The 27,975-nt window shown below is 34.4% G+C and overlaps 1 protein-coding gene across 7 annotated transcripts in view; it reads right to left on the bottom strand.

The window, feature by feature from the left end:
* Positions 1-3,786: 3,786 nt before the first annotated feature.
* LOC138706662 (homeotic protein spalt-major-like) overlaps positions 3,787-27,975 on the bottom strand; it is a 769,782-nt gene continuing 745,593 nt past the window's right edge. For 4 of the 7 annotated variants that reach the window (XM_069836208.1, XM_069836211.1, XM_069836209.1 and 1 more), the window contains 2 exons: positions 21,041-21,214; positions 3,787-13,319 (listed from right to left, as the gene is read on the bottom strand). In XM_069836208.1, the coding sequence (XP_069692309.1) occupies positions 12,885-13,319; positions 21,041-21,214 (609 nt within the window). In that variant the 3' untranslated portion in view covers positions 3,787-12,884. The remainder of the gene's footprint in view (positions 13,320-21,040; positions 21,215-27,975) is intronic. The other 3 variants (XM_069836214.1, XM_069836210.1, XM_069836215.1) reach the window with 3 other exon arrangements.

Raw genomic sequence — 27,975 nt, 5'->3', positions numbered from 1 at the left:
GTTACATAACTGTTCTTATACATAACAATCTCACTGACTAATTACTGGGACTTCATAGGAAAGGAATAGCTGCCCTATAACAAGGAGTACTGTTTGGTTATAGCCACGTAATTTCGTTGTATATATACAGACAAAAACAATAGTATTTCTACATAGTTAATTTTTTTTTCTCCCCTTTGGTTTTAGCAGCCATCCTTATAACCGAATCACGTAGGCTATTTATTCATTATTCAAACTGTACAAATGGCGAGGAATTTAAAATTTGTATAGACATTTGAAACAGAATGTTATTTAACTGCTTTCGTCCACATATAAATATGAGTTACAGTTGTATGAATGTCAAATGAGGAGCTGCTCTTGGCCAATATTTGCAATGTATGAGTTTAAAAAATGGAGTGAAAAGAAGGTATGAATTTGGTTATTTCTAGATAAAAAAGAAAAAAATTGTGGTGGATTAAAATTCATGAGATAATTATCTACTGGTACTGACTCAGAAGGTTTTAAAAACTTTTACCAGATTTTGAATATCTGTTAAATGTAATTGCAGGAAGAATATACCATATTGTGTATTTCAAACTGTACAACATAGAGAATTAACATTACCATAAGAAATCCATGTAAAAAAATTGAAAATGGAATTTCATGTAGTTGGCCATGTGTAATAAATTAGTAGGCTTTGTAAAAAAAGAAGACTATCTACTGATTATTGCCAACTTGTCATACATGATCCTTTGACAATATAATTAATTATCAGTTTTAGGTTAGGTGATTCAAAATAATTATATCATGGCGTTACTATTATCATAATTTCAGTTGTGTATTTCATTTTGAAGACTTTTTTGTTATTAGGTTACTTTTTTCACAAGGACACAAATAAACAACAATTTCAGTCATATTAAGTTTACACAAGTCTGTTTGTATTGTGGGATAGAACTTATCTACCAGAAAAGAGTCCAGCAAATAGGTCTCTTACCTTTCTCAAAAAATTGTTTCCATACAGTTCAATAAATAAAGTATTTTCTTCTGTAATATAATAATCCATTGTTTCAAGATTAATGCCATCAAACAATTTTAATTGGCAATAATCAGTAATTAAATAGTCTTCTTTCGTACAAGGCCTACTAATTTATTGCACATGGCCAACTGCATTAAATTCCACTTTCAATTTCTTATACATGGATCTCTTATGGGAATGTTAATTCCCTCTGTACTATAATTGAAAATAACGGTACTTACTTACAAATGGCTTTTAAAGAACCCACAGGTTCATTGCCGCCCTCACATAAGCATGCCATCGGTCCCTATCTGTGCAAGATTAATCCAGTCTCTATCATCATATCCCACCTCCCTCAAATCCATATAGTTAGAAATACAGATGGTGTATATATATATATATATATATATATATATATATATATATATATACACACAGAAATTACATCAGTTGAAGACAAAAGAAATTATCGGTACAAATGAGCGTGCTGTCTTCTTCATGACAGAACATGGTACCTACTAGTAGTGTACTGTGGCAGACCACAGTGCCTTGAATATAGAGTGTGATTTTGATAATTTAGGAAATAATTGCGTAGTATTATGCTTGTTTCCTAATATCTCCATAGTCTGTAATACCTCTTGGATCAAAGGGAAAAGCAAGCAACTTTAAATGATCATTTGTAAACCATTTTATATTTTACTCGACTCAGCTCCATTTATAGAAGTCTTGTCCTTTCCGGTTGTTTTTTCGCGAAAGAACTGGTCCTTAAGTTTATATATTTTTCTGTTCACTTCTTTTACAGTTTGAGATGGCCTTAAAAACAATAATGGATTTGAATGTAATAATTCCACGAGTTGTAGGACCATTTCTCTTGACCACTTCATTCTTAACACGTGCTGGCAAATGAGAAATACATATTATGCATAAATTAGTGTTAGCATTCTCTCAGCAAGAAGCATAACTTGGCCACAGAACACAACAAATGTTATGTAACATGAAAATTGTTACAGAACTTGATGTAACAGTAATATAATCTAATAATATTTTATTTAGAGTTCAGTCTAATTGACATATCACAGTTTAAAATCAATAACACTTACAAATGTAAATGATCATTGCATATTATAAAATTGAAATGCAAACGTTTTCGCCCTTGGGCATCATCAGGCATTTGACTCACAATATCTTATACAATTTTTCATATCTTTGCTGTGGAGTGCGTACCAGATACTTGAAATTTACAATGTTGTATATATTAATAAACAACTATTTACATGGTTAACTCTATGATAAATAACAATCTGAAATTTAAATGAGTACAGGTATTAAAATTATATATGATAAAATTGTGACTAAAATATTGTATTGTTCTTATATTTCAAATTATAAAATTGTGATCATTAAAACTTCATAATAAGCCAAGAGGAACCATATGGTTTTTCATCATGTTGTTTTAATGATCACAATTTTATAATTTGAAATATAAGATCAATACAACATTTTAGTCACAATTTTATCATATATAATTTTAATACCTGTACTCATTTAAATTTCAGATTGTTCCATTTTGAATCTTGCGTACACCACTGTTAACACTTGAATATAATTAATTGATGAACTAGTGGACTTACTCGTGTTAAATATAACACGAGTAAGTCCACTAGTTCATCAATTAATTCAGATTGTTATTTATCATAGAGTTAACCATGTAAATAGTTGTTTATTAATATAGACAATATTGTAAATTTAAATTATCTGGTACGCATTTCACAGCAAAGATATGAAAAATTGTATAAGATATTGTGAGTCAAATTCCTGATGATGCCAAAGGGCGAAAACGTTTGCATTTCAATTTTATAATATACAATGATCATTTACATTTTGTAAGTGTAATTGATTTAAAACTGTGATATGTCACTTAGACTGAACTCTAAATAAAATATTATTAGATTATATTACATTATATTGACTATCGGAATATCTCTATCATCATGCTTTCTAAGATTGGTGTAACAGACTTATGTGGCTTTTCACAACATATTACGAAGCAAAAAGTTCCATAACATAGCTCTATCTGGACGTAACCTGATATATCAAGAACAAGTCCAGTCAAAGCCTCTTCTTTTAGTTGAGATTGCTTGTTGAAAAAGGTGAAGAATGTTGAATCCCACGTGTCCTGTATAAAACTACGTAAAAGGTAAAGAAAGGATTTGAGAGAACAGAAGGCTGTGATAAAAGAGAAAAGAAAGAATTGTTGTAAAATTTTACTACAGTCAAAATTGGATCATGGCAAATATAATGCTCATTTGTCTGTTGTTCATTTTCCAGCTAGTGTCTACAAACAAACACACTAATGTGTAGGGGGGAGAGAGGAATTGATAAATTGATAGTAGGGGCTTGAAACTCAGAGACCAATTTGACAAGGTGTAAGTGAGATACCACCAAAAGGGCTATTGTAAACATTACAAAAATAGCATATCTCCTGGACTTCTGGTGGCACCTCAAAAGATCTGACAGCGGCATCTACATTTACTGTTAAATTTTGTTATGGTCACATGAAAAGGTAGCAGTGATGATGTCTCAACAGTATATATATGTATACACGCAGTCTCATAAGTACAATAAAAACAGAAGGTAAAAAAAGAAGACATCGTAATCAAGAGAGAAAAAAAAAGTGTATCACAAAGCTCTGTAGAGTGGTAACATACATCCATAAACCCAAACTCTTCTAACAAACCTATATGAACAATAATTACCCAAATCATAGGCATATTACATGCATATCAGTGTGGTTTTTTTTTTTTTTTTTTTTGTATTTTATTTTTGTGTGTGCACTTTCGCATATGGAAAGTATATGAAGTGGCAGAATGTCTCTAAAAAAACTAAAGAAGAATTTAAAAACATTCCCATTACTATATTTTTTTCATACATTATTACTGATAATGCTCACAGCTAGGTTTGTGTGGCTGTCTTTTGTAGAATCAGCTTGGAATGGTTCATATCACTGCCGTGGGGTCAGGTATCACAGTCGATTGGTTGCAGTTCCCCCCCCACATGCAGTTCTCACACAAGAAAATTGAAATGCCATTATAGAATTGGATTTAATTGGCAACTGAATTTAAGAACCCAAGTCCAATGGAATTGAAGAATTTTTTTCTATTATAAATCTCTCTCTGAGACTCAAAATTTATATCAAATGTTTGGAGTCACGTTTAATTTTTATGATATGTGACAGAGAACGGAAGAAGACACTTAGAGCTTGATTTTAAAATTAGAGATAACTTGTAACTCTATTATCCTTAACCTTTTCCTTCAGGAGATATGGAGAAAGTTCTAGGAAGGGAGATGTTATCTTTGTATCCTTATTTAAGTACCGGTACCGGTATTTCTGTCATAGATTTTCCTGTAATTTATTTTTGAGAGCTTTACAATGCAAAAACTTTCGCTGTCATATTATTAATTACAATGGAATCTTCCATTATCATCAGCTACAAATACGAACTGTAAGGTACAAAAAACTATTTCCGAAAATAAAGTAAAACCTGCATTTGAGTATGTACCAGAACCCTGTATGTTGGGCTATTGATGATACCGCTCTATGTAATACCAGTACTCTTTATCAACTAGACCTGTAGACCAAATATAAACTTTTTGTCTTCACTTTTTATAATACTGGAGCACATTGACAGATAATATAGCACACAGATTGTATTTTAAATTAAATTATGTTTTATTTACCGATGCTCGCAACTGCCGAGGTTACATCAGTGTCGCCAATATGCCGGAATTTTGTCCCGCAGGAGTTCTTTTATATGCCAGTAAATCTACAGATATGAGCCTGTCGCATTTAAGCACACTTAAATGCCAATCATGCCATGGTATGAAAGAAAAATTTCACAACCTCGAGCAGGAATCGAACCTGCGACTTCCTGTTCTCCTTCATACCATGGCATGATTGTGACTATAATAGTATTTAAATTCATTAATATGTCACATCAACGGACGTGTATACGTCACCAAACATCGTAAGATGAAGATTACACTTAAATGCCATCGTTCTGGCTGGAATCGAACCCACAATCTCGGGCCAGAAGGCTGGTATTCTTCCAGTATTGTGTCATTCAAGGAGAAAACCTCTTTCACTATAGGTTACATCTTTACCACGGATCTTCCATCTTTATTTTTCATTCAAAATAAGTCATGGTAATGTTTTTGTCCTTAAGATTTGGTCAGATTTCAACCTGCTAACCTCGAATATAATAATAAACATAATAATAACTCGAAAATTAATCTGCCTGAATAAAAAAAATTCTTCACTCTATTCTTTATCTATTTGCAGTGTGAATGAATACATACATACTTAATGGCAGCTACGTTTTTTGTAAATACCCGTACTTTTTTAAGTCAATTTTTGTCTGTATACAAATCATCAAGGAGGAAGGCTCTCTTGTGAGCTTTGGTTTCAATTATCTCCAGATGTTAACTAATATCTTTCTGGAATTATGGTAGTGTGGTAAACTTAATTCCATTTCTAAGACAGAAGTATCTGCAATGATAGCTGATAGACAGGGGCAGTGACTTAGAGAGCATAATTTTAACATTGACGAAGAATGGCTGGTAAATTTTGTCATTCAGGGACGAGACCTCTTTTACTATATATCTTTACCACTTATCTTCTATCTTTATTTTTCATTCAAAATAAGTCATGTTTTTCGTCCTTAAAAATCCACCATCAATGGTCAGATTTCAACCTACTAACCTCAAGTATTATAATAATAAGCATGATGATAACTCGGAAATGAATCTGCCTGAATAAAAAAAAATCTTCACTCTATTCTTCATCTGTTTTTTATTTGAAGTGGTGTATTAAAATTCTTACACCACATAATGTTAATTGTGTTTACCTGCAGTCAATTGGTTTCACGTGTATTCATCTGCACAAGACAGTACGGTAACTTATAATTTTCTTCAAATTGTCTTAGAAGTACCGTACCAATACATGGTTGATTTCCATTCTTGTCTTTGTCAGTGTGTCACATTTTGAAAATTTGTAATGCTGTTTAATCAGTAATATTACATTAACCACGTCTGTTCAATTTACTGAGCAATTACCAGTACTGGGTAGAACGTAAAACAGTTCTTGAGATTTGTAGTGTCACATTTATGTTGTTGTTGTTTTCTAATGCCAGGCGTTTGACAATAAAGTCATTTGGCCTCTTGCACTCCAATATTTTTCAAAGATATTATCATGGTCAGCCACTGAAGCACAGATTTTGAAGTGTTCCGAATCCATTTCTTGGTTTGAGTTGCACAATGGGCAGTTAGGGGACTGATATATTCCAATTCTATGCAGGACAATTTGTTCAAACAATTAGGAAGTTTGAAATTCGATACTTGGGATATATCTATTTACAGAACTGGATGATTATCAAATAATTCAGTTTGAAGTTAAAACAAAGGAGAATTCCAGCTTCAAATCTTCAGTTTTTCAAATTTACTGTTTAAATTCATGCTATGTCCTGGTCGAAATCTGTCTAAAGGTCTTTTTCCTTGTCTAAGATAATGGTATCATGATCAATTTATCTAAATCGCCTTGTTTTAATTTTGAGAAATAAGATATTTTACATGGTAAAACTGTTAGAGAAATGCAATCGATTTCCTTTGCATTGAAGAATCTATTCTGTAGTGATTCGTAACTTTTGTAATTTTCATTAAATTTTTAACATAATGTGACACTGATTAATTGCATATAAACCTAAGTTTCGTATTTTAATACTTAATTAGCCTACATTTTATTTTTAAACTGGACTAATTCCTTTGTAACGAAAATAAGAACATGATGCTGGGAATCTGATCGAGTTAGTAACCCAGTCAACAATGTTTTTTTTTATTATCATATTTCATAAACATAAATTTATTATAAAATTATCACATTTTAGGGATAGTTACACTGTGTTGTAGGTGAAGATTTTGTTTCCTTATGAAGTCATTGTGATGCAATTATTTTTAGAATAGTGACAATTTGTAACTGTCCAATCAATTTACATTGCATGAAGAATTTATTGGACATAATGGTTTGATTTAGCATGATAATTTATTCATCCTTCATTTTGATTACACAACTTTTAACACTATATCACTTCGGAATATGCATTATATGTCTTTCTCGTGTTAAATATTACTGTACCTAGTTAACATGTTTCGGTCTGTTAACTAGGTAAGTAATATTTAACACGAGAAAGACATATAATACATATTCCGAAATGATAATTTGATTTTTAAACATCGTATTTATTGTGAAACACTGATTGTTGATATAATTATACTTTATTACTTATCTTGTTTGTTGGAAAATATGCAGAAATTACAGCAGGATACAAAGGTAAATTCTCCCAGGGGATACTGTGTCTTAGCATAAGTGTATACATGGGGTCTTTGGCGGAACTCAAATTTTTTAGTATTATATATACCACAATCTTACTTGCATCAGAAGTAACACTTGCATAACGAGTACCAGTAACCTTTAATGAGAAGTACAATGAAAGAGTAATGGAACAGAGAAAAATTCTCTACGGCACCGGGATTTGAACCCGGGTTTTCAGCTCTACGTGCTGATGCTTTATCCACTAAGCCATACCGGACACCCATCCCGGCGTCGGACAGAATTGTCTCAGTTTAAGTTCCAACTCTTGGGTTCCCTCTAGTGGCCGCCCTCTGCACTATGTCATAGATGTCTATGAACGTAGGACTGAAGTCCACACATGTGCTGAGGTGCACTCGTTATGAGTGACTAGTTGGCCGGGATCCAACGGAATAAGCGCTGTCTTAAATCACGAAGTGATTTACGCATATCATATATATTATTTTAATGCACTGAAGTACATATGTACTTCTGTCCAACACCGGGATGGGTATCCGGTGTGGCTTAGTGGATAAAGCATCAGCACGTAGAGCTGAAAACCCGGGTTCAAATCCCGGTGCCAGAGAGAATTTTTCTCTGTTCCATTACTCTTTCATCGTATGATGACTCAGAATATCTGCATGGAAATATCATATGTATTTTGGTACATTAAAATAATATATTTAATGAGAAGGCCTACATCATGGGCTGATATATAAAAATTATAGCCACTAAGCATTACACTCTACAGAAAACTTATAGCCAGTACCCATTTTATTCAGTGGAGGCGCATGCAGAGAAAATTAAACTGGGAGTGAATTTCCAACCTTGAAATCCAGTGCCAGTCAATGACAAAACTAATGTTTCGTGAAAATTAATTTGTTAAAATATTTTGAATCTGATTTGCATGTTACATTTAGCAAAACACTTGTTACTGAAAAATTTCGAAATGCGGGTACATTTAAAATTGCCAGAACATATCTAGATATGAACGACAGCTTTGGACAGTTTGAGATGTCTGTAGGTATTGTAATTTGTGTGGTCAAATCACTGCTAGCTAAGCAAGCCCAATCTTCAAGTATCGGTACACACACCCTGCGCATGCGTGCACATATTGCCTTTCTGAATACATTTATTTGTTGTTTAGAGCAGAAGTTGGTCTGGGTTAGGTTGTTAGGTTAGGTTAGGTTAGGTTAGGTAAGGTATAGTGCGTCTTCGCCATCATGCCATGATGATTGACAGGTTGCATGCCCGGTGGGAGGCCGTGAAATGACAAGCGCGCTCGTGAAACTTAACTCGTCAAAACTTACAATGGAGCTTCATGCACAATATCTGGGTCTCTGATGATCAATACCTGTCATTCTGTGATACCGCGTAGCCATGCAGATGAAATCAAACCTCATCATAAAAAAAATCAATCAGGGATCAAGTTCTTCATTATTTACTTTTTCTAGCACCCAATTACAAAAATTAAGCCTGCGATTGTAATCTTGGGGCTGTAATTCATGACATGTTACAATTCTGCATAGTTTTAGTTTTCAATAATTTTGTTGTCACTCCCGCAGATGCTTTAGAAATCCCCGTCTGCTGTGCTAAACATCTCGGAGACTTGCATCGACTACACTCTAATGCCACACCGATTTCATCCAGTTTTTCCTCCATAAGAACATGGTGCTTTTATTGTCTTTTCCTGTCATTTACAGAACTTGTTTCATTAAATCTATTAAATAACCGTAATATTATGCACATCAGGCTTTCAGGTATAACTCCCTGTAAAGTTGACTTGAATAATTTCGAGGAAAAAATTGTTCCGGGTCTGGGTATCGAACCCGAGACCTTTGGTTAAACGTACCAACGATCTACCAACTGACCTACCCGGGAACTCTACCACACACCAATCCAATTTTTCCCTCTATATCCACAGACCTCAAAGTGGGCTGACAACTGTCAAGCAACCAACATTGAGTGCACACAAACTGTGTGACTTAAATTGTGATTTCCTGTTAACGAACAGTGACGTGTATATTATGCAAATCAAGCTTTCAGATGTAACTGTCTGTAAAGTTGACTTGAATAATTTCGAGGGAAAAATTGTTCTGTGGTTGGGTATCGAACCCGGGATCTTTGGTTAAACGTACCAACACTCTACCAACTGAGCTATCCGGGAAGTCTATCAGACACCGATCCAAAGTTGGTGGAGCATTGGTACGTTTAACCAAAGATCCCGGGTTCGATATCCGGCCCTGGAACAATTTTTCCCTCGAAATTATTCAATTGTAATATTGTTTTTCTGGAGGGTACTGGTCTGTCAGGAAAGTTACGTTTGAATTTTCGTCTCTTTGAAGCACACGATTTTCTATTCTTTATGTACGTGCTATATATGTAAATAGTTTCCTTAATGAATATCTGTTTACCATGATGAAACAATATGATTTTCATCTCAACTGAATGAATACTCCCATAGGCCAAGTTACAGATAAATTGTTTTATTTGTAGACGTCGTAGTGTTGATATGAATGGGAATGGTCTTGACTAGCTGCGTCAGCATGCATGTCGTCTTAGCGACAGAAGCGTGGCCTCCCACTGGGCACGCGGCCGATCAGTCATCACGGACATGATGGTGAAGACGTACTGTATTTTCTTTTCTTTTTTGATTTGCTGAATGGAGGAAAAGCCAAAATAGAAAGCTGACCTGGATTTTCCCTCTTCTTTTATGAATTCCACGATATAGTAGAGAGAAAAAAAAAATGTTTTCCCAATATTTGAATATACCTAACATTATACAAGAGCGTGTAAAAATAAGTATACAGTATACCAATAAATATAGGCCTACAGTTGTTAACAATATGAAAAATGTAGATATTTTGGTTTGTTTTTTTTTTTTTTTTCAGATATTAATTATGATGGTATTTGATAAACAACCAACGAAAATGGATAATCAATACTGTAGGACAGAGAATATTGAAAGCATTAGACAGAAACTGGCTGAAGAATTTGGTTCATATTTCGGAACTAGACTAACGATTTAGAGAATAAATTATAAATGCTCTATCTTCCAGTATTTATTGATTATCCACTTTCGCTGGTTGTTGGTTAAATTGTAAGTCATAATTAATTATTTGAAGCAAATAAAAATAAAATAAAACAGCAGCTGAATTTTTCATATAAACGACTGTATACCTACTTTTGCACACCCCTGTATAAAACATCTGCATTAGCCTACACATCAATGGAATAAAAACTTTTTTTTAGTGTTGTTTATGTAAGTTCTGTAAATTTAAAACATTAGAAACTCTGTTTATGATTATTTTACATGCGTAACATACTTTCCTTACATTTACAGCATACGAAATGCAAACATATTAAGTTAACTAGTAGAAACAGAGTTGATATGTTACTAGAATATTCTTCCAATATCTGCTTCTAGTTTTGTTGCAAGTGTAAAGAGTTGTTTTTCTGTCAAGTGTTGTTGGGATTGGTCCACTCTAGCTGTAAGCATCTCCCTTCTCAACCTCTCCTTCCAGAATTGCCACGTAGAATAATATTTTGAAGGGAAGAGTATACATATTAAATGGTTTGAGGTAGTTTCGAGATCAGTTTTCATTTGAAAAATTACAAGGTATCAAATCCAGACATGGGTTTTGATTGAACAGGACTGCCATACCTTTAATCCAAGCAGAACTAATAAACTAGTTACGTGGTACCATTAAAAAAAAAATAAAAAGAAATAAAATGAGGTTGTGAATGGAATACATCATTAATGGTATACTTGAAATTTAATTCTGTAGTTTTGATATAAGCACATGAAATTCAATTTTTTTTTTTTTCCCGAAGCACTACAGACAGTTGACAGACACTACCCGATACACGACTGTCAAATCTGTAGTCGGTAGTGATGTACAATGACACAATAGCAAGGTTTATAACACAACAAACAATGAATGGTTGAAGGTTTTGTACTTTTGAGACAGGATTTGGGTGAGTGTCGTCTAAAGCTTTCACATCAATCGAATACACTACATTGTCGGCAATGCTGAAGCTGTGATTGGTCGACAGTTGACAGGGGTGGGGAGTCAAACGAGATGTCAGAACTCCATTTTCTATATACATAAGATAATCCATCTCGGATGACTTTCCCCGTCAAACGTGCCACCTCTCAATACCATTTCACATATGATACAGAATTATAATAATTTTTTTTTAAGAAAGCCTTCCTGTGATCCCTTTAAGCTTCTCAAAAGTTCTGTATAGAGTGCCTTAAAACGTCCTCAACAATGGGGCCTACCATATACATTTACACTATGTACAGCAACAAAAAGAGAGAAAAAAAAGAGAGAAAAAGGGTTTTCAGGTAACAACAGTAAAAACTCAATATTCTGTTCTGAGCAACATCCACTGAACAGTAATTGTATGTAATCGAGTTAACACCAAATACAGTAGCAAATGTACAGTTACAGTCCAAATTGTTTCAACACTACCTTGGGTGTCTTTCAAGGGGGTAGACAAGTCCCGACATTGGATGATGGGTGAATAGGCTCCAGGTCTCACAAAGGAAATTGTAATTGTTCAGTATACATACCTTACTTATCTCTGCACATTTCACAACATTTAAAATGTTCAGCTATATATTTTTTTTAATTTAATTTTTCTGACAGTTGGCCGACAATTACGAGTAAGTACGAGTGTATTTTTAAGTACCGCAGCTCTGATTGACTCGACAACACATACGCTCCGTACTATTTTTTTTTTTTGCACACGTGTACACGAAACCCTCCTACAGGTGTAGTATCACAGTGAATCAAAGTCAGGGGACCGTGGGCCGTGCTCTGTCCCCAGAATTGCCCCAGCCCCAAAAAACAAAACAACGTTGAAGCCTGACACTCTCCCGGCCCGTTCCAAGCAACAACCCGGTCACACTCACACACACACATTTATGTTTTAATATTTTAATATAATTATTATTATAATAATAATAGCAATAATATTTTTCTGGTCATCGATCAGTGAGCTCTTCTCATAAATCTTACACTTTTCCCTCGATAATATTTTTTAAAAGAGATCCTGCGCCGCTCTTGATTTAATGCTCCACCTTCGTAGCTTCTCTCAATGGGGCAAAGAACCGATATATAAAACAAGTAATTTTTGGTACCATGGAGTACACTTACTGAAACATCAATGTTTATTCTTTTATCAAATATTTTAATATTTCTTGCCGTCAGCAAATATCTCTGTAATGCCTCTTTCAATATCTTTTTTTAATCTGTCTCTCTTCTCTCTTCAATAATATATAAAGACTAGTTTCAAAATAGGAACATTGCAGCCACAGTGGTTCAGCCGGCAGCACAGAACAGGTGTGATGAGAAATATCAAGAAGCCACCGACTCTACGAATCCAAGTTCAATAAATAGCCTACTACTGAGATATGTAGACCCGCGTGCTGCCCTGGCTGTTATGTCCTTGTGCCTCTCAGTGCAGAGGCACGGAACAGTCTCATGCTGCCAGTCCTTCACCTCTCGGTGCTGGTGGTGGTGGGGGGTGGGGCGTAACGTGGCCCGGAGGTGACGGGGACGCGTCCACCGGCTTGTCGTTGTTTCCAGAAGACGGTTTCCTGTCGTAGTGTAGGTCCCACATCCCCCTGGACACAGTCTCCCGGTCGGGACCATCGTTGCCTCCGGTCTCGCGGAGCGGAGGTGAGCCGTGATGACTTCCCAGTGACAGGGACAGTGGCGGAGGTGATGATACAGACGAGGAAGGCTTGTCCGATAGTGGAGAGTTTGGTTGAGATCGAGGCGGTTCCGATAGAAGTGGTTTATCAGGGCCGCCATATCCTCCGAATCCCAGTAAACTGGCATACTTCCCACCAGGTGGACTCAGACCGCTGCTGCTGTTGCTGTTTACGCTTTGGATCACTGAGATCTCATTCAGCTGCAACAAGATCAGATTAGTGTTACATCTCTATAAAAGGATGGTTAATACTTCAACCCTAACCTTAAATATCTACTTTATGAAAATACAATCTCCTTGGACTTGGGACTTGAGACAGTTTGTTTGTTATGAGTAGTATATCATAAATTGTTATTTTATTATTATTAAACAAATCTGTTTGTCCTTACAGATTGCCATGAGACAAAAAATACCAAAAAATTTCAGTTGGAAAACATTCGTACAAATTATATGTATATATAGGCTACGTCAGGAGGAAAGGTACATGCTGTGAAGGGTGATAATATTGGTGTTTCTCAACAAAAACGTTTATATGGACATATTTCCTGTTCCTAATAGTATCTGACATACATCTGTTTGAGTCCACACCTGTGGAGTAACGGTCAGTGGGTCTGGCCGCGAAACCAGGTGGCCCGGGTTCGAATCCCAGTCGGGGCAAGTTACCTGGTTGAGGTTTTTTCCGGGGTTTTCCCTCAACCCCATAAGAGCAAATTTTTTTATATTTTATTGGGTTATTTTACGACGCTGTATCAACATCTAGGTTATTTAGCGTCTGAATGAAATGGTGATAATGCCAGTGAAATAAGTCCGGGTCCAGCACCGAAAGTTACCCAGCATTTGCTTGTATTGGGTTGAGGGAAAACCCCGGAAAAAACCTCAACCAGGTAACTTGCCCCAACCGGGATTCGAACCTGGGCCACCTGGTTTCGCGGCCAGACACGCTGACCGTTACTCCACAGATGTGGACAATACGAGCAAACACTGGGTAACTTTCGGTGCTGGACCCCGGACTCATTTCACCGGCATTATCACCTTCATTTCATTCAGACGCTAAATAACCTAGATGTTGATAAAGCGTCGTAAAATAACCCAATAAAATAAATACATCTGTTTGAAAATCACGGGCATCAGTCTCATGTCCTTCATCAGCACTCACATGCGGATGCAATCAAACCGACACCAGGTTGTAGTAAGATCAATTAAACGTATCCTGGGCGTTAGATCGGTCGCGTTGGAGTAATTTCTTGGCCACCAAGGTCACCCGACTTTACTCTATTGGATTACTGTGTGTTGGGTTGAATTAAGACCGAAGTCTACAAGTGCAAAGTGGAAATAAGGGAGTAAGTTCTCGCTCGCATTTTACATGCTTGTGCTCAAGTGAAGGAATGTCCGAATCAGCTTAGATCAGCAACACAGCAAGAGCTGCAAAGTGCATTGAAGTTGACGATGGACTTTTTGAACATATTGTGTAAAGAAAAGTACACAATTAAACAGAATATAAGGTAACACTAGTCCCGCGCCGTGGCGTCGTGGTCTAAGGCATCCTGCCTGGGACTCATGTTACGGAATGCGCGCTGGTTCAAGTCCTCATGGGTGAAGAAATTTTCTCATGAAATTTCGGCCAGTGTATGGGACTGGTGCCCCACCCAGCATCGTGATTCACTTGGGGAGCTACGATAGGTAGCGAAATCCGGTTACGCAAACCAGCTTTAACGGCTGTGGGGCTCATCATGCTAACCACATGATACCTCCATTCTGGTTGGATGATCGTCCACCTCTTCTTCGGCATGTGGCCGTGAGGCCAGCAGCCGGCTGGTCGGTCTTGGCCCCTCGTGGGCTGTAGCACCACGGATGATGATGATAAGGAAACACTGTTTTAATTTACTATCACTTGCACTTTTCCCGTTCCTCATTATTTCTATTAGTTTTCTCCGAAACTGTTAAGAACAGTATATATGTACATATAAACTTTTTTGTTCAGAATCACCAATGTTATCACCCCTCAAACCATGTACCTTTCCTCCTGACCCACCCTGTATTACAGAAAGTGTCAAGTATTGTTTTAAGTTTTACTTGTATTTTGACAATGTCACTTCTGCTGAAAAAGGCAGCTAATAAATACAATACAATACAGTTAAAACAGCGGTTTGCAAGTTTTTATAAATAATTATATTTATCAAAATTAAATATTACCGTACTGGTATTACATATTATCAAATTAGGGGATATATTTAAAAAACACTAGAGCTGATATGGTTACAAATTTGAGATACTGTGAGCAGTTTCAGAATATGAATAAAACATATTTAATAAAACTAAAATTAAAATCTACAGAATATATGTATTATATTGTAAGTAGGGTACAATTAATATCTCTGACAATATTAAACAAAACAACTTAAAACTTCGGCAATTAAGCGAGGTACTGAATACATGTCCAAGAAACCATGCAATGATGTCTTTGTCAACATATAAGACACAAATTCTTGTATATATTTTTAATTAAAAAATAAGCACTATCTTTGTCTGGTTAAACATCTGGTGACATTAATTAGCTATTGTGTTACTTTTATAATGTCATTTTGTTCCTAGTGGACTGATGTCTTACTGTGGAGAATTAGAAACCAATAGCTATAATAATCTCTGAGAAAAATGTTCTCATAATTTGAAAAAATAAATAAATGAATAAATAAAAATAAATAAATAAAACGAGAAAAAAAATCGAAAAACAACTTAAATAGCTGTGTCTTATGAAAATGTTCATTTCGAAGTCAAATGAACCTTTAAAACAGCTATCCTCCTGAGTCCTGAGACATTTGTGGTTTTATTTTTGAAGTTTAGTATAATTTTACACTTCAAAAAAATGTCACTGACATGAGAAAAAATGCTGAAAAAAAATCTTTATTGTCATTGAGTGGAAAACTTCACTATAGACATTGTCAGTGTTACAATCTTACTAGGCCTACAGTACATTTCATAGATATATAAAACATAAAATGTAATTATTAAAATAATATAAATACTTATCGATTTATATAATATATAGTTAAAAGTACTATATTTACTATATCAAAGACAGTATCAAGTACTAATTTTCATATATTTAATAACTATTTCAGAATACTACAAGAGAAATTAAAAATGAACTTTAAAATTGCTCATAGGGTAATGCTATTTGCTCTGTTCATTATTACATTGAAATTTACTTATTAATTGATTCACCACTAGGTTTCATTCAAAATCCAACTACTAAAAAAATTAAGAAACAAAAGAATAACTAATAAGTTTGAGATTGCATTTTTTTAAAATGTATATTCATTTCAATATATAATTTTGTTTTATAACTTTCAACCAGTGGTGTATACTGGTTAAAGGGTTTGGGCTACCGCTGACCCTATTATTACACAAAATATATCTAACAATTACTTTAATTTTAATTACTATGGTAAAACTAATAATACAAAATTATTACATTATGTTATATTACAAACTTTTTCTTTTGTAATTTCCTTGGGCTACCGCTGGTAGCCCCGGTAGCCTGCAAAATACTCCCCTGCTTTCAACTTAAAATTCTGCAGGTTACAGTTAGGCACAAATGCAAGTATATTATACTATACTTCGGGTCTCTGCACATACATCCTATATCATAATCATATATGAAGTATGGTATAGTATACTATACTCTCAGGACTCAAGAGGCTATACAGAATCTAATGTTTAATATAATGAATATTTAAATACTTATAGTCACAATCATGCCATGGTATGAAAGAAAAATTTCACAACCTCGAGCGGGATTCGAACCTGCGACTTCCTGTACTCCGGTCAGGCGCTCTACCAACTGAGCTATCGAGTTCGTCCATAGCGTCTGATCTAGTCAGCACTGCTTATGGATGGAAAGAAACATTCTATAACAGAGTCGCCAGTATGAGAGGAGAATTTCGAGCCTTTGGTGTGAGACGAACTCGATAGCTCAGTTGGTAGAGCGCCTGACCGGAGTTCAGGAAGTCGCAGGTTCGAATCCCGCTCGAAGTTGTGAAATTTTTCTTTCATACCATGGCATGATTGTGACTATAAGTATTTAAATATTCATTAATATGTCACATCAACGGACGTATATACGTCATCCAACATCGTAAGATGAAGTTTACGTTTAATATAAATACATAGAAAAAATTAATATACTGGTACTGTATACTTTTAAAGGGGAATATCTACATTTATTGTACCAATGGTTGATGTAACTGCAGAAAAATCTAAAAAAAATATAGGCACGAAATTAATTATTTTATTTTACATACTGATCAGTCCTCTTACAAAGATACCACATCAAATGTGTCAAGTGTAAGACTTAAAATTACTTGCCAATAGATAGATTTGAAATGTTTTGATTTAAATTGAAACTGATTTGACTTCGGTGTTAGGACTGACTATAGATTGCAAGAACCTGGATTAAAGCTCAGATGTAGATGAGATTTTTCTTCTCACTGAAACCTTCAAAACAGCTATAGGGGCTTCTAAACCTCCTACACTGTATGTGCAGTATGTTATAACTGGAACTTGGAAAATTCAGGTGGTGTTTGCTTGTGTAGACAAATATTCTACTAATTCTAGCTTCATTCTTTCATGTTCGTTTCCTAAATAGAGAAATTTTTATGTAAAATTCTTGAATTGTTTGAATGTTACTCTTCTTATATTAAGGAAAAAATGGAACTCTCTGCATCATAATCCACAGTTAATTCCCGATTTACCACGAAAATCGTCTGTAGCTGCATTTAGATTGGTAACAGGCCATGATTGTTTGATCAAACACCTGCATACAATTGGAATATATCAGTCCCCTAACTGCCCATTGTGCAACTCAAACCAAGAAATTGATTCGGAACACCTCAAAATCTGTGCTTCAGTGGCTGACCATGATAATATCTTTGAAAAATATTGGAGTGCAAGAGGTCAAATGACTTTATTGTCAAACGCCTGGCATTAGAAAACAACATATTAAGGAATAGGATACTACAGTATCACTTCTGTAATTGGAAAATGAAAATATTTATGGCTTGTTCTATTTATGACTCTAATATACTATTCAAAATACAGTTCTTAGTTCTACTTTTTAATGTAAACTTTCATTAATTCCCATCAAAGTTTCTAAAAATTTATAAAACAATATAATACAGTAGTGCGTATTGTAGCATTTTGAATTTAGGAATGTAGTTCTTTAATAATAACTGACTGTTGTTGAAATTAGAAATGTTTTTATTTCAAGAAATCAATTATTTGTATTAATTTAGAGATTAATGTTAAATATACCTTTTCATAAATGCTAAAATCTTATTTATTCTTGGTTTTTTAGATCATTTTGCAGTCCAAATTATCAGATTTTATTTTGTTGCCATGTTTGATAAACCTTGCAGCAACTTCAATTATCTTTCAGTTTTGAAGTAGAAATCGTGAGGAAAATTATACTATAATAACTATAATAACAAGCCTTGCTAACCCTATGTTGCTGAATTCATTAGGCTATATAATTTCAATAAAATCTGTCTTTAAAAACTGCTTCCACTCATTATTCTGGATAATTCTTAAATGTCTCTTTTTTTTTTTTTTTTTTTTTTTAAGACCTCCCCGAAAAAAGGATGTAACACCAGAATAATGAAATATGTGACTTATCTGGAAAAAGTAATTTTGAAGCATTTATGTATAGCAATAAATGATTTCGTCCAATTAGCTGAATAAACTTGTATCCTTGATCAGTCAAATGGTTCTGCTAGTAAATATAGGCGTAATGGAATATGTCCCTGAAATTATTTTCCTTTCTCCTGAAACATGAATTATAGAAAAAAATTGATTAAATGGCGATCTTCCTCGTGTTAATTGTGTAAGCATGTGCGGCTTACAGCTGTTTCGGTGCTTCTTCACACCATCGTCAGAGCCCACTGAATCTCGGCGTCATCTCGAACTTCGCTGCCTGTCATGTGGGTGCGTTCAGTTGTTGAAAAGTGTTGAAATGTGGTGTCAAATAGTGTGTGTGTTCTGAAATTGATCTGTGTGTTAATAATTTGATCAGGGTGTGTTTTAGTGTGTCTGTATACTGTATTTCATATTGTTCTAGTGTGTTGAGTTTTTTGGTTTTTGGGTTGTATGTGTACATATGCCGAACACATAACTAATGCTAACCACACATACAATAACATAAATACAGACATGGAAATGCTACACATACAACCCAAAAACCAGAAGATCAACACACTAGAACAATATGAAATATACAGACACACTAAAACACACCCTGATCAAATTCTCAACACACAGATCAATTTCAGAACACACACACTATTTGACACCACATTTCAACACTTTTCAACAATCGAACGCACCCTCACAACAGGCAGCGAAGTTCGAGATGACGCCGAGATCTAGTAGGCTCTGACGATGGTGTGAAGAAGCACCGAAACAGCTGTAAGCCGCACATGCTTACACAATTGACACGAGTAAGATCGCCATTTAATCAATTTTTTTTATATTCAAGTGTTAAAAGTAGTGTACTAAAGATTCAACATGAATTATAGATTCGTTGGTTACATTCTTATTCCAGAGAGGTCTTCAATTGTTGCTTTGTTTTGGTCAAGATGTACCTAAAAGTTATTTTTATTTTAATATTCTTCAAATATTTCAGAATATGTATGATAAGTCTTTCTTGAGTTAAATTTTAACGTACCTTGTTAACATGTTTCGACCTTTTTCGGTCATCTTCGGAACTGGTCGTTGTTGGTGTTGGCGCCTCTTGTTTCCTGTGTGGGTGCGTTCGTAGTGTAGAGTCAAAGAGTGTATGTGTTTTGAAATTGAGTTGTGTGTTGAGAATATCGTTGGGGTGTGTTTTCGTGTGTCTGTATATTTCATATTGTTCTAGTGTGTTGAGTTTCTGGCTTTTTGGTTGGATGTGCAGTATTTCCATGTCTGTGTTGATGTCTCTGTAGGTGTGGTTGGCATTTGTGATCTGTTCTGCATATGTGGAGGTGTTTTGCAATTTTGTTATGGATGTGATGTGTTCTTTGTAACGTGTTTGAAATGATCTGCCTGTCTGTCCTATGGAGAAGTTGTTGCAGGTGTTACATTTGAGTTTGTATACTCCTGTGTGGTTGTATTTGTTTGTTTGTGTTGTTTGTGTGTTGAGATGTTTCTGTAGAGTGTTATTTGTTCTGTATGCGATATTGTAATTTAATTTCTTGAATGAGGTTGCAATTTGATGTGTGTTTTTGTTTTCGTATGTTAGTGTGATGTATTTTTTGTGTTCTTGTGTTTGTATTGTATTTTTCTGTTTTTTTTGTGGTTATGTTTTGTCTTACGTATTATGTTTTCTATTATGTTGGGGTTGTATCCGTTTTCTTGTGCTATGTATTTGACTGTGTTTAGTTCTTCGTTGTAATCCTGTTGGTTCATTGGTATGTTGAGTAGTCTGTCTGTGTGTGTGTGTGTGTGTGTGTGTGTGTGTGTGTGTGTGTGTGTGTGTGTGTGTGTGTTAACAAGGTACGTTAAAATTTAACACAAGAAAGACTTATCATACATATTCCGAAGTGATACAGTGTTAAAAGTTGTGTAATCAAGATGTATATTCAAGTATTTGTTTCATTTTTTTATGGAGCTATGGTAGCATGATCATTTCATTTTTAGTTACCTACCTTAATATTTTAATTTTGATAGATACATTAGTCTCCTGATATAAATTATAAATAATTATTACATAGCTTCTTTATTTGATGATATTCAGACTGTGACTACGCGTAATAATTTCCTCATAACCTTGTTTAAAAAATATTCAATACAAATTGATGGAATTTATTCTTAAGCGACATGAATATTTAAATATATTATTGTTATTAGTATAGGCCTATTAGTAAAATGTATGCCCATGCTGTGGTTACCTTCTGCTGCATGCCATTAAGGAATGGGGCTGGAAGATAGGGGTAGAAAAGATCTGGTCTCCGTTGCAGAAACTCTGAATCCTTGGGCGTCATTGGTATCGGTGCCAGATCGAGCGACATGCGGCGGCCGCGGCGAGAGGCTCCGTTGCTCCACATGTGAGTGCCCATGTGCACCTGAACACGTGTCACAGGGGCATTCAGAAAATGCGACACCAAAAATCTTATTAAAAGTAAACTGATCTGGCCATCTGATTACAAAGGTGGGAAAAATGATAACAAACCTGCTGTTGCTGCTACTGCTTTAAAAATATAGGAAAATGCAGCTGTGTGCTTAAATGTGCACTCCTTCTCTAGCCAAACTACTACTCAGTTATTTGCAGCATACAAATCACATTCATTAGCCTGAACATCCATGTCTTAAATATTATGAAGTCAAATCTCTATGATACAATTTATTAGTAAGCTTGGAAAAGCATTAGTAAAGCCAAAAGCAACTGACTACAGTGCCGTTCTAGCAGGAAACCATGCAATACTGGAGTTTGTGTGTGTGCATATATGTGTGTATACACTGATCTTATTCTGTAGCCAGTCTCGGGAAAGTATAACGTTACGGGGAAGCATTGGAAGCCTTTCATTTCTCCATTCCCACTTCACTTGTTCCTTATAAATCTAAATGATCTGTAATGGTGATCTCTTATAAGCAGGCTTCGAGACTTTGGACCCGATACAATAAGTTTACTGTGCATGTACTATAGGTTATTGACTCGCTGCAGGTAAATAGAGATGTGTTGAGGTAACAACGTTGCTATTTAGAGTAGAGTACGGCAGTATGGGGAAACACACATATGTACATTCTGAAACTAATTAATGTACATTACACAATGACAATTTCAAAAGAATGTGAAAAGCATTTATTCTCCTGTCTTTTATAAGCATTTGTGTTTAATTATACACAGTGTTAATGGTGGAAATAAGCATGTTGTAATTTTAATTTTTTCATTTATCCTATTGGTCGCCTTTAGGAAGTGCAGTTACAGTATCGAATTGCAATGTACTACAAGATACATTCTTAGTATCTCAAACGTAAATCTTTTTCGGTTATCTGCCAAAATTTGTATTGTGAAAAGCTGCGCTCTACATCGCATGACGTGATACCAAAACGAAAAAAACCTAACATCATTGCAGTCTCTAAGACACAGTCCTTTATTCTCGGGTGACTCTATGCCCACTAATTTACTGTTTATATTACACAATGTTCCATATCCGTTATTTTTACATAAAATTGATTTCCACTTCTGTTTTGCACGTTCAGTATCCGGTGTACTTGATGTCTCATTAATTCTCTGTGTCATTTTCCAAATTAATTTGAGGGCTTCCGGCATTCTTGCTCTGACTTTTCTAACCATGTAATAGTTTCAGACACAGTTTGAAAATGGGTTTGTATGAAAACCAAATTATTCATCAGAACCTTCAAATCCAGAGCGTTTTTCTTTGCGTATTTGTTGGCATTCATTCTACAGTACCCCCACCCACTATACGCTTTACCACTATATTCAGCACGCCGTTATGCGGATTTCCAACTGAACGGCTCTATTGGGTCCGAAGTCTCGAAGCCTACTTATAAGTCTCTTTACAGAGAGAATATCATCGAAATGATAGCTGTTCAAATCTTGGATTTAAAATATCGGCATTCTAATCAATTCAAATGAACAAAAAAGAAAATGTAAATTAATGTTAAAAAAATACATAATGAAATTTAAAAAAAGAATATTCTGCGACAAGATTTGGTAGCTATCAAAACGATAAAAATTTATTGAAAATAAATAATATACATTGAATATTATAAAGATGAATAGAGATGGTGATTGATGATGTTCAATGAGGATTTTAAAATGGTTGATGAAATTGTCTGAAAAGTCTTATCAGGAACCTTTAATTTTCTGAGGATCTCCAATGTAAATTTGGGAATTGTTCCTCACGCACCAAACATAAGTCCAATGACATTCCAATCTTGAATATTATATTTATGACTGAGATCATCACAGCACGGAAGGTAAATAGCGCATTTCTCTTCATGTACCTGCTTTGGATGATCTTCATTAATTTCGAACCTTACAGTGGGGTCAAGAATGAGATCAGTTTTTTTATCTCGGTCAATTATTATGATGTCAGCACGCCGTGTAGATCCTTCCGTAGAAAGACATTGAACTTCCTCATATACTTCGTATTCACCATGTTCTCTTAATCTGTTAGCAATTATTGAGCGGACTGTGTTATGTCTGTCAATTCGCAGTAGTTCGCCCTGAGGGCAGAAACCTAGCACGTGGAGTAACATTTCATGTTCATTGCATCTCCTAAGGCTTCTACCGGGGAGAGATCTAACTGCAATAACATTGGTGCTCATTTTAATGGCCTTTTCAAGTGAGTCTCCTCCTCTGTTCGTTAGATGTCTTGGTGTCGCAAGAGACATCTGTCTGCAAAGCAGGGAACTTGTTGTTTTGAAGAAAAGTTTGCTAGTTAATTTGCCATAAATCCCTTCCCAGTACCAAAGATTTTTATCAGTCTTAGAAATATATTTCCTGGAAACTCTTTAACACATTCCCAAACACGGTATGGAGTTGCTTTTCCTTGTAAATGACATTTAATGTTTGCATTGTATTTAACTCGAGTGAAGATTATTTTTCTGAGTACTGAATTTTTGCTCTGGATTTTATTTTATTTGTGCTGTAAATTTAACATTACTAATGCACTATATAATCTTCCTAGAAAACAAATTCTTTGTGATTCTACGGCGAATGTTCTGTACATCAAGTAACCATATTAATCCCTAGAGTTGGCTTCAACTACGACTTAAAACTATATATTATATAACAATTTCACTTTTCAGTACTCTAATTTAGAAAATATGAATGTAAAAAATTTTAAACTTAAAGAAATGTTTAAGAAAAATTAACATAGCTGTAAATAATTCATTGCTGATTATTAATTTTATTTATTTATGAACTTTAGTTAGAAATTCTTTCAATTGTAATTACTTATTTCTTTTCATATTTATTTGTAATTTATACTATCTTGTTTTAACCACTTAAAAGTTTGTTTATTTTTCTTCTTTCTCCTATCTATATTTCAATATTGAACCTCCAAACACGAGGTTGCTCATATAGGGATGATTTTATTTAACTTCTCAATTGATATGTTATAATATTTAGTATTTCCAGTATACTATTTAATTTTTTTTGTTTGAGTTTATTTAAGTTATACACTCTTTAACATCTTTGGTCATATCGCATGTTTAGGATCTTTGGGTATACCAATTGGTCATTTTTACTATTGCTGAGTTCCTGTTTATATTCAATCAATCAATCAATCAATCAATCAATCAATCAATCAATCAATCAATCAATCAATCAATCAATCAATCAATCGTTTATTAATGTCATGAGTAACAGTATGTTCCAATAGACATAAAATATACTGAATTAAATTATTAAGTGTTATAGATGGCTTGTTATAAGTATTGTAATAGTTTCAGCATACCCAGTAATATTCTTTTGTTTTATTTTCTATATTTTCAATAGTAGGCCTACATGGTTTATGCTTTTGTTAAATAAGTTACAATAATTTATAAAATATAATTATGTAGCGAAAATTGGCAAAATATAATCTATACTAATAATAAATCTGTAGCCGAAATTTTTCTGGTAATTTTCGATTTTCCAAAAATAATTGGTCCTAATATATATATATATATATATATATATATATATATATATATATATATATATAATTAACCACCCTGAAACTGAAAATCGCTTTTTTGAAACTTTTGTTTGTATGTATGTCTGTCTGTCTGTCTGTCTGTCTGTCTGGATGTTTGTTACCTTTTCACGCGATAATGGCTGAATCGATTTATATAAAATGAAAATTGGAATATAAATTAAGTTCGTTGTAACTTAGAATTTAGGCTATATGGCATTCAAAATATTTTATTTAAAAGGGGGCTTATAAAGGGGCCTGAATTAAATAAATCGAAATATCTCCCTTATTATTAATTTTCATGAAAAATGTTACATAACAAAAGTTTCTTTAAAAATCATTTCCGATAAGTTTTATTCAATGCAAAATTTTGATAGGACTGATATTTAAGGATATACAAGACTTTTAAAATAACAATACAATACATTTTCACTGCCGCCTCAGATTGTAGCGATGTTGTTCCTGCAGTAATTCCCATGTGCAAAATGTAAAATTTTTGAGTAGGAAGAAAAAACACATTTATTCATTCCATGGCAATGGTACATAGGAGATAGTGAATTCTTACATTTTCGAAAGAAAGAAATATAATTACATCTATATATGCTGTATCACTATTTAATTTATTTGAAGGGTTCAGAAACATAGTGGGCCAAGCGCCATTTACTGAAGACGTAGAAAACAAGGGTTAAAATTAAGTTATTGCCATAATTCAATGGAAACATATAGCAAGTAAAATAAAATATACACATTAAATCTAAATGATGTCAATCTTCATTAAACTATGGTTGTATGTAATAAAAATTAAGAAACATGTTAAAGGAATTGTCATTGCACCAAATGAGTGATCTCTGGACCAAAATGATCGCATTTCAACTATTTAAATACAATTTAAATTAAGTAACATATGAAACGATTTATCCTTATATCAAACACGAATGTTCCCTGGATCAAATGTCCTATTTTAATTATGTAATTACTTTATATTTATTTCTAATGGGTGCAGCAGAGCGCACGGGTACGGCTAATAATAATAATAATAATAATAATAATAATAATAATAAATAAATAAATAAATAAATAAATAAATAAATAAATAAATCGGATGCAAGCGTGGAGGCACTGGAGAGATAATAAAGTGCTGTATACACAACGTGTCCTTATAATGAGATCTTGGGACATTGTTTAAATTTCTATATGAGCTGTGAGCCTAATGACCATTTGTCTCACTTCAGGCAATATTTTTACGTTAGAAAAATTTGGAGTGAAAGCCATGATCTAGTGGTGTACGTATAGTAGCCCCATATCTGTATAGCTCTGGTTATGCGGTAGTAAAGAGGAAGCGACGTGGATTGCCTTAATAAATGTTTGTTTCTCTTTATCTGTCATAGTGGGAGAATTTTACGCTATATCAATTATTGAAACTTATGTTTATCTTGCAGTTCATATTGGAAGCTACAATTTTGTAGATCGCTCTTCGTCTGCAGTATTCACTAGTGTGAAAATTCTCAAAGGGAACTTCAAGCTGGCTTGTGAAAGATCCCTTTGTAAGTGGATCTAGGAAAAGTCGTCACACTTACCCATGATTGGTCACTTTCTATTCAGCACTAAATAATTGGTTACAATTCGTCACAAAGGCATATTCGCTACTATATTAATTTGTCATTGTAAATAATTGTCTAACGAACATTGCAATAAAGAGTTTTAATTTTATATTAAAGGAAGCATTTTAAATCTTCCAAAAATTGTGGGTCAAATCATCTTTCATTTTTAATAATTTGGACGTGACTAGAATTTCTCTGCTAAGTTGTATTCTATAGTACGAAGATAATTAAGTACATTATTTTCTTCTTTAAAATTGTCATAATTGTTTACAGGTGACGAACTTTACCTTCGGACATTTTTGTAGTGTTCGTTTTATTGCTTCTTTTCTTGAGAGTTTGAGGTTTACCTCCCTCGTTACCATGTGCAATTCCCTTTGGACGATGAAAGATACGGTCTTTCTCGATGTTTCTGTACTTCCCTTTTCAACGCTTTCTCATGTTTTAATTCGTCCTCAGTCTGGAGAAATATTTGCATGAGCTGTAGGTCGTTTGATTTGCATTGCATTCACTGCGGTTATCAACCGCCATATTATACAATTCCTATTTGCGCGATGCTTGTTGTACATTTACCCAGTGTATGTATTAATGTGCCATGGCTGCTTTCAGCTTTGTTAGTTTGTGTCATCTATAATTTCACAGGAACTAGAAAGTCAATCAGTTAGTCATACTCTTTCAACCAAAATTTCACAGAAGTATTGAGTCATGGAAAATATCAATTGTTGGAAATACCATTACTGTTGAAAAATGAGATCACAATCATCACGAATATTTAATACGTGAATAATCACAAACATGACGAATGTTGAATGTGACGAGTCACTAGCGTGATCAATGTTTAATATGTGACGAGTCACTGTCGTGACCAATGTTTAATGTGTGACGAGTCACTAGTGTGTAGCGTGACCAATGTTTAATATGTGACGAGTCACTAGAGTGTAGCGTGACCAATGTTTAATATGTGACGAGTCACTAGCGTGACCAATGTTTAATATGTGACGAGTCACTAGCGTGTAGCGTGACCAATGTTTAATATCTGACGAGTCACTAGTGTGTCCAATGTTTAATATGTGACGAGTCACTAGCGTGTAGCGTGACCAATGTTTAATATGTGACGAGTCACTAGCGTGACCAATGTTTAATATGTGACGAGTCACTAGCGTGGCCAATGTTTAATATGTGACGAGTCACTAGCGTCACCAATGTTTAATATGTGACGAGTCACTAGCGTGTAGCGTGACCAATGTTTAATATCTGACGAGTCACTAGTGTGACCAATGTTTAATATGTGACGAGTCACTAGCGTGTAGCGTGACCAATGTTTAATATGTGACGAGTCACTAGTGTGACCAATGTTTAATATGTGACGAGTCACTAGCGTGTAGCGTGACCAATGTTTAATATGTGACGAGTCACTAGCGTGACCAATGTTTAATATGTGAGGAGTCACTAGCGTATAGCGTGACCAATGTTTAATATGTGACGAGTCACTAGCGTGTAGCGTGACCAATGTTTAATATGTGACGAGTCACTAGCGTGACCAATGTTTAATATGTGACGAGTTACTAGCGTATAGCGTGA

Source organism: Periplaneta americana, chromosome 9 (genome assembly GCF_040183065.1).
Source record: "Periplaneta americana isolate PAMFEO1 chromosome 9, P.americana_PAMFEO1_priV1, whole genome shotgun sequence".
Lineage (NCBI taxonomy): Eukaryota > Metazoa > Arthropoda > Insecta > Blattodea > Blattidae > Periplaneta > Periplaneta americana.
This window is presented reverse-complemented; position numbering and strand designations above follow the sequence as displayed.